The 12,240-nt window shown below is 42.4% G+C and overlaps 1 protein-coding gene across 1 annotated transcript; it reads left to right on the top strand.

The window, feature by feature from the left end:
* Positions 1 to 10,185: 10,185 nt before the first annotated feature.
* CCIN (calicin) lies at positions 10,186 to 11,961 on the top strand (the record flags this gene model as incomplete). The annotated part of the gene is made up of 1 exon (XM_081321589.1): positions 10,186 to 11,961. One exon carries the CDS (start codon positions 10,186 to 10,188, stop codon positions 11,959 to 11,961), a length of 1,776 nt encoding a protein of 591 aa, XP_081177715.1.
* Positions 11,962 to 12,240: the final 279 nt, after the last annotated feature.

Genomic DNA, 12,240 nt, shown 5'->3' with positions numbered 1-12,240 from the left:
TCTGCTTGATTTTCTAAATTATACACAGAGAATAAGTGTATTGAATCCCAATACAACATTTATATAATTATTTAACTGCATGAAAAATACTGAAAATAGAATGTCCTCCAGCTGCAAAATACTTGTCTTCCTCAATGGTAGAAGAATTTGGAGGTGGCAGGATATTCTATTTGTAGAGCCGAAGTCTAAAGATCAACTATGTCTCTACATTTGTCATGCTTCTGGCTTTCACTAAAGCTAGGAGAGTAAAATGAAAAACTAAGTTGATCCTTTCATTTAGTTTATAATGGAAGCAATTTTCACAGGACTACACATTTAAGCTTAAATAGAAAAGTTCAAATCAGCAAAAAGAAGAATCCCCCTTCAAAATGTGCGGAATGCAGTACAGAAGAAAAAGATGTCAAATTCAGTTGAACAAAATGATACGTCTAAGGAAGATAAATAAGTAATAGAAAATTAGTCAACAAACAAGTTTGACACTTTTGCCTGTTCACTAACAAATGATAGAATCACCTTTTGAGGGGAGGTAAAAATGGAATATTATTTGATTTATATGTGAAAAATCTGAGATAGTTGTGTTAGTCTAATGCACAAAAAAGATGACCTGTGTTTGTTATGTATGATACTATATCCATCTAGTCTGTTACCCATTCAGTCGCCCTCATCCTACCCCAAAGAACTAAGAGATTAAAGGGTTGCAAAAAGAGAGCCAGATTAGTTGCCGCAACTGCATAATTACAACTGGACCTAATTTTTTTATTTATTTTTCTCCTTAAAAACAAAACAGCAGGGGAGGGAACAATAATACAGATATAGGACAGAAGGGAACTTACTTATTCCATCATTTTAATATTCTTAATAAGATTTTCAAAAATGGGGGACATCCAATGCTTTTGTTTTGTCATTAATAGATCTTATGAAGGTATATTAGTGTAAGCTAAGATGTGAAATAAATCAATTATGCATGCTTGCTGTTAATCCCACATTCATCGGGTATAATTAAATCCATATTCATGGCTTTTATGTTTTTCTTCCTTTTTAATCTGTACAGACATCTTTATTAGGTTAACTAATAAAATATTAGTTTCAAGCTTTCCATTTTCAAGAGCTCTGACTAGACCAGATGGTGAGAAAAATAAGGGACAGGCGGGGGAGTGAAATAAAAAAGAGCCATGTCTACCAGGTTACATTATTAAACTGTACGATTGAGAAACTTCACTCATGTAAACTGATTCTTGGTACGGAGACACTATATATTGTACGTTTTCTTTAGAATAGAATAGAGCTGGAAGGGACCATAGAGATCTTCTAGTCCAACCCCCTGCTCTAGCAGGAGAACCTATAATTGCCCTCACTGTTAAGAAGTTTCTCCTTAATTCCAGGTTGCTTCTTTCTTTGATCAGTTTCCAATCATTGTCCTGCCTTCTGCTGCTTTGGAGAATAATTTGACTGTCTCTTCTTTGTGGCAGCCCCTCAAATACTGGAATGCTGCTATCATGTCACCCCTATTTCTTCTTTTCTTTAGAGTAGCCAAACCCAATTCCTGCAGCCGTTCTTCATGTTTTAGTCTCCAGGCCTTTCATCATTTTAGTTGCTCTTCTCTGAATTTTTTCCAAAGGCTCAATATCTTTTTTGTAGTATGGTGACTAAAATTGGTTGCATTATATACCAGGTGTGGTCTTACTAGGGTTTTATAAAGCGGTACTATTACTTTGCATGATCTTGATTCTATGCCTCTGTTTATACAACCAGCTGCTGCTGTACACTACTGGCTCATATTCAAGTGATCATCCACTAGGACTCCAAGATACCTCTCACAGTTTGCTTATTTGCGTATTGTGTGGTTTGGAGGGGTTTAAAGTGGCTAATGTTGCAGCTGTAGTTAGGTTTCTGTTTTGTGGTTGTGTGTCGTTATCGTTGTGGGTTCGGATTTGCTTTTTGGATGGTTGTGTGGTGGTGATGTCATGTGATGTTATCATGAGTTTGGGTCTGGTATCATTCTTGGTGGTTGGGACTCGTCTGTCAATCAGGGCGGGTTTCCAAATGGCTGGTAGGCGAGAGGTATCATCTCGTTTATTCATGCTGTGGGGGATTTTTTCTATCTCGATGGCTTCTCTGATTATTCTGTTGTTAAAGTGTTCAATTTTGGCAATAGTTCTGGTTTTTTTAAAATCAATTTCGTGTCCAGTGGCTTTAAAGTGTTGGAACAGGGATGAAGTTTGTTCTCCCTTTCTGACTGAGTTCCTGTGCTCTTCAATGCGTGCACTTATTCTTCTGTTGGTCTGTCCGATGTATGTGGTGGGGCAGGTGGGGCATGGGATTTCATATACTCCTTGGTTTTCTAACTCAATTATGTCTTTGGGGTTTCTTAGGATTGTGGATATTTTTCTGTCTGTGCAGAATGCTGTTTTGATGTTGTGTTTGGTCACCAGCCTGAGGATGACGGATGAGATTTCGTCTGAGGATGACGGATGAGATTTCGTCGAAACGTTGCCCTGATACCTCCAATTTTACATGGGAAAAAACCCGAATGACCGAAGATCTACATACAAACACCCACGAAAACCTCAGAAAACAAATATCTTACCTCTACGGGGAGGAAATCCACCATTTAACTAGGACCTACGAAAAACTCGAAGAAGAGCTTCCATTTTGTGTGACCTCACATTCCTACGCAACTGCCGAGATCAAAATTTAATCCCCACATCCTTCCAATTGAAATTCCACTCCAACTCTGCAGCTATCAAACGCATCCTGATAAGAACTGAACTGGCCCTAATCAGAAATGAACTCCACACAAAAAGATTCCTCCTGGACCGAATCAACAGAGACCTCCTCACACTTCACCTCAAACTCAGCAACAAGATTCACCCCACACTTTGGGACAAATTCAAACAACTCGCTGTCTGGAGAGCTGAAACAGAGACTGCCCACAAAACAGACACACACACCAATAACATCTGAAGACTAAAAGAATGCCAGAAACAAACCCCTCCCCTCTCACAGCAACACATGAAACAAACTGTGCACAACATCTCAGATAGGATTCTTACCAAAGCCGAAACCAACGTCCTGTCTAAAGGATTTAATTTTGCAGTCTCTCCCAAACACATCCCCACGGAAACCATTATATGCGGAGTCGAAACCAGCCTGACCAAAATTAACCCTGATGACGCCAACAAAATCAGACTCGAAGTTACCAACATCCTCCGCAAGAGCAAACCACCCAAAAGCAACTTACACAAAGAGGAACAGACAGCACTACTTAACCTAAAAAAGACACCAGCATAATCATTCTGCCAGCAGACAAAGGCAACGCCACGGTGGTAATGAACTCGTCTGACTACCATACCAAATTATCCAACCTACTCCGAGACTCCACATACAAACTCCTCAAGACAGATCCCACCACCTATCTGGAAAAAACCACAAAATCCAAAATAAAAGCCACCCCCATCAGTGAAGAGATCCAGCAAACAATCATTCCCAGAGAAAAATCATCCAGATGTCCCAAGCTCTATGGTCTCCCCAAGATACACAAAGAAGGAACCCCACTCAGACCCATAGTCAGCTCCATAGGCTCACCTCTACAAAATCTAGCCAAATTTCTTGCCAAACAACTACAGCCTTATGCAAATTCCATCACCTCACACGTACAAAACTCATTCCAATTCATAGAGATCATAAGTAAACTAAACTTAGAGCCCTGTGACCTACTTGTGAGCTTCGATGTCATATCCCTCTTCACCCAAGTGCCAATCAAAGAAGCCTTGACAGCTATCCTAAATAAACACAATCCCCCAAAACACATCCTAGATCTGACCAACCACTGCCTATCAAACACATACTTCATCTACAATGGACAAAGATACAAACAAATGGAAGGAGCACCCATGGGATCACCCCTTTCACCTGTCATCGCAAACCTCTACATGGAACACTTTGAAACCCTCGCTCTAGAAAAATCCAACCACAAACCCAAACTCTGGCTCAGATACGTAGATGACACCTTCGTAATCTGGCCACACGGCAAAGAAAAACTGGATGACTTCCTCACACACCTCAATAGCCTACACCCCAAAATACAATTCACCATGGAAACAGAAGCTAACAATCAACTTCCCTTCCTTGATGCCTTAGTCTACAAGAAATCCAACGGCTCCCTAGGACACACTATCTACCATAAAGAAACACACACAAACCGCTATCTGAACGCACTCTCACACCACCACCCAGCACAGATCAACTCTGTAGCCAAGACACTCATCTCCAGAACAAAACACCTAGCTGACGAACAACACCTAAAAACCGAACTACACACTCTCACTAATGTACTAACAGCCAACGGATTCCAAAGAAACATGATTACCAACTTAATCTGAAGAGAGACACCCACAAAAACCCAAGACAGAGAACAAGAAAATGGCAAAGCCCTCCTCCCATACTTAAAAGGGACCACAGACAGAATCAGCAAGATCCTCCAAAAACACAACATCAAAACAGCATTCTGCACAGACAGAAAAATATCCGCAATCCTAAGAAACCCCAAAGACATAATTGGGTTAGAAAACCAAGGAGTATACAAAATCCCATGCACCACCTGCCCCACCACATACATCGGACAGACCAACAGAAGAATAAGTGCACGCATTGAAGAGCACAGGAACTCACTCAGAAAGGGAGAACAAACTTCATCCCTGTTCCAACACTTTAAAGCCAAGGGACATGAAATTGATTTTAAAAAAACCAGAACTATCGCCAAAATTGAACATTTTAACAACAGAATAATCAGAGAAGCCATCGAGATAGAAAAACGCCCCCACAGCATGAATAAACGAGATGATACCTCTCGCCTACCAGCCATTTGGAAACCCGCCTTGATTGACAGACGAGTCCCAACCGCCAAGAATGATACCAGACCCAAACTCATAACATCACATGACATCACCACAACCATCCAAAAAGCAAATCCGAACCCACAACGATAACGACACACAACCACAAAACAGAAACCTAACTACAGCTGCAACATCAGCCACTTTAAACCCCTCCAAACCACACAATAAGCAAACTGACACCCACTATAAAAACATGGCGCCACCACAAACACGGAGCTGAACAAAAGCAGCACAACTCACCAGTTCAGGTCTAAGGCTGGCAGCTGAGACCAGCCCATCCACTCAAAACACATCCCCACCCAATCAGAACACAGCCCCCATTCAAAACACGCTCCCACCCAATCAGAACACAGCTAACCCCCTACCCAATCAGAGCACACCTCCACCCACAGAACACACCCCCTCTGGCAGTTTAAAAAAGAAGAAAAAACAGCCACTACCACACACTTCTCCCAGAAGAACGAAGCTGAAGCCACCAGCCTGAGGATGACGGATGAGATTTCGTCGAAACGTTGCCCTGATACCTCCAATTCTACGTGGGGGAAAAACCAGGGACGCGGTGGCTCAGTGGGTTAGGACGCTGAGCTTGTCGATCAGAAGGTCGGCAGTTTGGCGGGTCAAATCCCGAGTGCCACGTAACAGAGTGAGCGCCTGTTACTCGTCCCAGCTTCTGCGAACCTAGCAGTTCGAAAGCACATAAAAATGCAAGTAGAAAAATAGGGACCACTACAGTGGGAAGGTAACAGCGTTCCGTGCACCTTTGGTGTCTAGTCATGTCGGCCACATGACCACGGAGACGTCCTCGGACAAGCGCTGGCTCTAAATACGCTTTGGGCATACATTTTAAGATTGCTACTACTGCTACCGTACTAGATGGTTGAAAATAAGTGATGAATAACATTTTAATCTTTGATTGAAAAAAACGTTCATTTCACTTAAAACATCAAAACTCCTCAAAGAACACCTTCAACAGGACCCAGATTGTTGGGGGCAATAAGCTGACTTTGTAATAATGCCGCTTGGGGGGGGGCGAAAGCCCTAATAAGCAGGCATATACATAGAATGAAGGCTATTGCTAAGCACATTGATTTGTGCTTTAAATTGTAAGCCGCCCTGAGTCTTCGGAGAAGGGTGGGATATAAATGGGATTAAAATAAAAAAATAAAATAAATAAACATAATATATGTTTGAGTGGCAGTACGAAAAAAGAAGCATTATATAACCCACAACCAGAAGCTGTCCCACGTTAAGTCTGAAGAGGCAGAGAATTTAGTTGGGAGGGCTGAGACGTACCTCTCCATGACAGACACTACATTAGCCATTCTCTACAAAGTTACTATAGCTTCACTAGTTTTGGTTTATGGCTTAGCATGGTATGTTTGTGAACATAACTAGTGCAAATATATATTTTTGTCCCCAAACATTTGCTATGAGGAATTTTACTGGCTATTCCCCAGATTATGGTATTAGGTAAAATATATTCTATTTGCATGACTCATAAGATTTTTTTCCCTAACACTGAAGCATTGTCTTTCTCTTTTGCATCAACTTTTGTTCTCTATACTCTTTTAATTACACAGCACTGTACATAGCTTCTTGAATTCTTTTAGGTTAAACTGAGAATGTTGTAGGAGGATGACCAGTTTTCTGGCTGACTCACTCTCCAGATGTTCTTACAGTGTTTTCTTACCAAAATAATGTAACATCTTAACAAAAGTCCTGAAGAAACAACATTAAAGCAAGATGTGTGTCTACCACCTAACCAGAAGGAAACAAAATGTACATTTAATACTGTAGCAGAATACCCTATGAAACTTAGCTTTACAGAATGGATATTTTTTTCTCATTTATGTCTCTAGACCACATTGTTATTAGTAAGTGCAAAAGCAGAAGGTTAGCCAAGCCCCAGGTACCAATACAAGAATCAACAATGTCTTTGTGAACAACTATGTGCATGTCCACTGAAAAACAAACCTTAGTGGGACTTAGTTCCAGAATTAGGTTTCAGCCCTGGAATTGAAAAATCACGATACAATTATTACAGGACAAACTCAAAACAGGACAAAGAGATGTAAAGCAAAACAAATTTATTTTCTGAATTTTCAAAGTAATATTTATTCTACATAACAAAATAATTTACTGTTCAAACAGACATCCATTCAAAATATTGCATTGAGAGCAGATGTTTTTAATTGTCCCTATTTTGGGAAGTAGAATTCTAAAATTTAAGAATCATTGAGGATGCAAATTTAATCAATTAGTAGTAATAGTGATGGTAAATAATAAAAAAACCATTTACTAACATTCACATTTAGTAAATACATAAACATTCTGTGGATTAAAATATGCTGGTTTTATGGAACAATTATGTCAGAAAAAGAGGCTCTGAAAGCATTGCTCATTTGTTGCATCTTAAAACTAATTGCTAGTAAAACAGCAGAGTTCCAAGCCTGTGATACCAATCTGGTTTAAACGTAATGAATGAAAACTAGCTGGGGGAGCTAAAGACCACCAGGGCTAATAGAAGCAAAAGACTTAGAGGTAATAAAAAAACACAAAAAATGGTAAAGGCAGAAAAGTTACTGAAAGATTTAGGAGGCAAGTCAGCAGTTATTTAATCTGGGAATCCCCATTGTTCACTCTGCAAAGTCAGAGTTCCTAGAAAAGAGCCTTTGATTTAGCAATTGTGACAGGAAAACAAATGTTTTTGACTTGTGAAGAGATAATCTGCTGTAAAAGACTACGGTAAGTGAAATTCTCCTCAGTGTGGTAGAAAGTACAATGAATTGTTTACTGTTATCCTCTGGGATTTTTTTTTAAAAAAAACTCTCATTCTAATTTACAGCCCTGGAATTCCTGCTGGTCTTTTATCAAAGTATTTAACCAGGTTTCGCTCTGCTGAACTTCCAAGCCCAAACAACACTGCACCCAGAACACCAGCTGCAATCCTTTCTGAGGTAGTTAGATCCAGACAGTTATCCATCTACCGATTCTGCTAGTGCAGGGGTCGGCAACCTAAAAAAGAAAAAGAGCCACTGGGAACCGGTTCCATCACAAATTAAAAAAAGAGGGAGCCGCGTGCGTGTCCATGCACGCGCATGCGCAAAAAGGTTTTTTGCGCATGCGCGGACGCACGCGGCTGCCATTTTTTAAAAAATGAGATGGAACCGGTTCCCGGTTGCCCGACGGCGACGGCCCGTCTGCAAAGCTGCCGCTTTCGGCAGCTTTGCAGACGGGCCGTGGCAGCTTCCTCAAAGAGCGGCGCCCCTGCCCATTCCGAGAGGTGCGCGCGCACCTCTCCGAACGACCGGAGGTGCGCGCGTACCTCCGCGCGAATGGGCAGCGGTGCCGCTCTTTGAGGAAGCTGCCGCGGCCCGTCTCAGCTTCCTCAAAAAGAGAGGCGCCCCTGCCCATTCCGAGAGGTGCGCGCGCACCTCTCCGAACGACCGGAGTTGCGCACGCACCTCCCCAAACCTTTGGGGAGGTGCGCGCGTACCTCCGTGCGAAGGGGCAGCGGCGCCGCTCTTTGAGGAAGCTGCCGAAAGCGGCAGCTTCCTCAAAGAGCGGCACCGCTGCCCCTTCGCGCGGAGGTACGCGCGCACCTCCCCAAAGGTTTGGGGAGGTGCGCGCGCAACTCCGGTCGTTCGGAGAGGTGCGCGCGCACCTCTCGGAATGGGCAGGGGCGCCGCTCTTTGAGGAAGCTGCCGCGGCCCGTCTGCTAAGCTGCCGCTTTCGGCAGCTTCAGAGACGGGCCGCGGCAGCTTCCTCAAAGAGCGGCACCGCTGCCCCTTCGCGCGGAGTTACGCGCGCACCTCCCCAAAGGTTTGGGGAGGTGCGCGCGCAACTCCGGTCGTTCGGAGAGGTGCGCGCGCACCTCTCGGAATGGGCAGGGGCGCCGCTCTTTGAGGAAGCTGCCGCGGCCCGTCTGCTAAGCTGCCGCTTTCGGCAGCTTCACAGACGGGCCGCGGCAGCTTCCTGAAAGAGCGGCACCGCTGCCCATTCGCGCGGAGGTACGCGCGCACCTCTCCAAAGGTTTGGGGAGGTGCGCGCGCACCTCCGCCCATTCGGGGAGGTGCGCGTGCACCTCTCCAAACGGGCGGTGCCACTCTCCATTTGGAGAGGTGCGCGCGCACCACTGCCCGTTGGAAGAGGTGCGCGCGCACCGGGCGGCTGGGAGCCGCAAGAGACGGCTCAAAGAGCCGCATGCGGCTCCGGAGCCGCAGGTTGCCGACCTGTGTGCTAGTGCAATTTGCTTATATGTGTTTTTTCTTGAGTATTTAGAAATTAAAACTGATGCTGCATGTATTATCCAATGAACATAACAAGACCGTAATATGCCTAGGTTGAAAATCTGAAAAATTATCAATTTTCCACAAATAATTGAAAAGGTTGGTCCAAATCTTTTGAAGCCATAAATGGTTAAATTCATCATCATCGCAAATGAAAAAAGAATATTTAGAAGTACCTGTTCTACATAACAATTACTATAATTTGTTATTAAAATAGGCTGATACACTGAGAATATTATAATGAAAAGATATATTTCTAATCTTCAGATGCTGTCTACAATTACAGGATATAGTGTGGGGGTCTTCTGTATTTTTCCCAAGCACAAAACATTATCTTATTTAACAGTTCTGTGGCCAAGTTCTTTGAATTATTTGAATGTTTTCAGAATTTATTTTAACTGTTTTGTTTGTTATTTTACTGCTCTTTCTGACCTGTTTCCCCTTTAGGAAAAGGAAAAATCAGATTAATTAGTCAAATTACAATTCAAAATGACTGGGAATTGTGACATTTGTGATCCAAACATGCCAAAAAAAATCAAACTGAGGAAAACTTTTCTAGGTGATGTAAGAAATTTACCCTCTGATTATAAGTATTATTTTTCTTTCTGAAGCAAAGCTGGAGGTGACCAGTATTCAGCTTTGAAGTAGGAAGAGGTTCTGATCTGTAGTGAGTGTCCTTGGTGTACTTGTTAGCTCTTATTTTCCTGAGACCTCACAGCCACAGTGAGAAAGAAAAGGCTCAGCTTCTTTAGGAAGTCACCGACAGATAGTGAGTGTATCCATACTGGATCTGGAATAACATTTGTATATTATCCAAATGCTGTGCAGAACCTTTTACAAATGTCAAAAAACTGTTCAGTATAGGTCACAGGTAATTGTGACCTGGTATCTACATCTACTGACATCACTCCACTGCACTCAAAGTGAGGTTTTCAAGCCAACAGAATCTAGTCTTTTACCATCATCCTCAGCTTCACACAACCTTGACCCAGCTAAACATGAAGATGCAGTTTACAGAAAAGAACCACAACAGTTTTCTGATACAGGCCCTTAACAAACAAAGAAAGAACAAGGAATTTTGTGATGTGGCTCTCAGCGTGGACCAGACTGTCTTCTATGCCCACCTCAATATCTTAGCAGCTATGTCTTCCCATATAAGGAGTTTGATATCCAGCAATGATATGAAAGCAGATGATGAACTCTTTATTATCATTGATGCGAAATTCCTGAGCCCTGCCTTAATGGAGGAGTTGCTTGATTACTTCTATACTGGGAGGATTGTGATTTCAGAGAAGAATGTGGAGGAACTGCTGAAGGGAGCCAAGTACTTCAGTTCCCAAACTTTAAGAAGTCACTGCTCTGACTTCCTCCTCCGGTCCCTCAAAATGGAGAACTGCATCCAGTACATTCTGATAGCCACCACATATGACCTGAAGGAGATAAGAAATGCTGCCTATGATGGGATACGAGACAACTTTCATTATTGGGTAGGGCCTCAGGGCATATCAGAATTTATGCAATGCCCTTATCATGTCTTCAGCAGATTGCTTAAAGAGGAGAATCTTCATGTGCAAAATGAAGATCAGATCTTTCTTGCTCTCCTTCAGTGGATAAAATATAAAAAGAATGAAAGGGAGAAGCATTTTAAAAAGTGCTTTGCCTATGTACGTTTAACAGCAGTTTCTACCAAGACGCTACTCGCAGGCTGTCGGGAAGTGCTGCTCTTTGCAGACCACACTGGACCTCTATCCCGGATAGAGGCTGTGCTGAGTGAACGTAAACACGGAAATCCTCAAAGTTTGATGCTTCAACAAAGGAAAGGGGCACTAGTGGACTCAGTAGTAATCTTAGGTGGACAAAAGGAGCAGGGTAAATTCAACAATGAAGTGTTTGCCTATATAATTGGAGAGAATATTTGGATGAAACTCACAGAAATGCCTTACAGAGCAGCCGCACTCAGTGCAGCTTCATTGGGGAAATTCATTTATGTCTCTGGAGGAACTACTGAGCAGATCTCTGGGCTGAAGACTGCCTGGAAGTACGATATGGATACCAACACATGGATCAAACTTCCAGATCTACCAGTTGGCCTTGTTTTCCATACCATGGTGACTTGTGGAGGTGCAGTTTACTCTATAGGAGGCAGTACAGCCCCAAGAAAGTATATTTCCAGTATCTACAAGTACGACGAAGGCAAAGAGAAATGGACTCTTGCTGGGAAAATGAGTATACCTATGGATGCAACGGCACTCATCACCAAGGGAGACAAGTCTATTTACATTGTGACAGGGAGATGTCTGGTAAATGGGCGCTTCTCACGAGTAGGCATGCTAGATTGCTTTGACACTGAGACCAGGAATGTGGTCCAGTATATCACTTTTCCCATTCAATTCAATCATAAGCCCTTGTTGTCGTTTCCACATGAGAACATTCTGAGTATACAGAGCCACAAAGAGAGCATGGAAATAAATCTGCAGAAGATTAAAGTTAGCAAAACCTCAAGCCCTGTGCCTCTACTGCCAAATAACTATAGTCTGGATCTGTCACATGCAGTGTGTTCTATTGGGAATAACAAAGTGTTTGTATGTGGTGGACTTATTTCTCCTGGTGACAAACGTCCAGAGGAGTATTCTATCAATCGGCAAGCCTATATGTTAGACCAAAGCAATGGGGAATGGAAGACTTTAGCTGAGCCTCCAGAAGCTCTTGATTGTCCTGCTTGCTGCATGGCTAAGTTGCCATGCAAGGTCCTCCAAAAAACTGTAGTCAATTAATTTGTGAAATCAAAATAAAATAATCTGTAGCAATAAAGACTGACAATGCAGTTTACAGATACACAGATGGACACTTCCTTTTATACCTTTATCATAATATGTCAATGTAATTAGGATGAGAATACAGGAGGGGGATATGGCACTTATCCAGGGTTAGAGGCACAAAATAATCAAAATAATCAGCTAGAGATCATATGCAATACTAATATAGTAGTTAAAAATGTTTCATTCTGTGATTTTATGTAAAATATGAATGAATGAACCTTTATTGTCAAAGTA

This window comes from Vipera berus (genome assembly GCF_964194415.1).
Source record: "Vipera berus genome assembly, chromosome: 2".
In the NCBI taxonomy this organism is placed as follows: Eukaryota; Metazoa; Chordata; class Lepidosauria; order Squamata; family Viperidae; genus Vipera; species Vipera berus.
The sequence above is the reverse complement of the archived record's forward strand: the minus strand, read 5'-3'. Positions and strand labels throughout refer to the sequence as shown.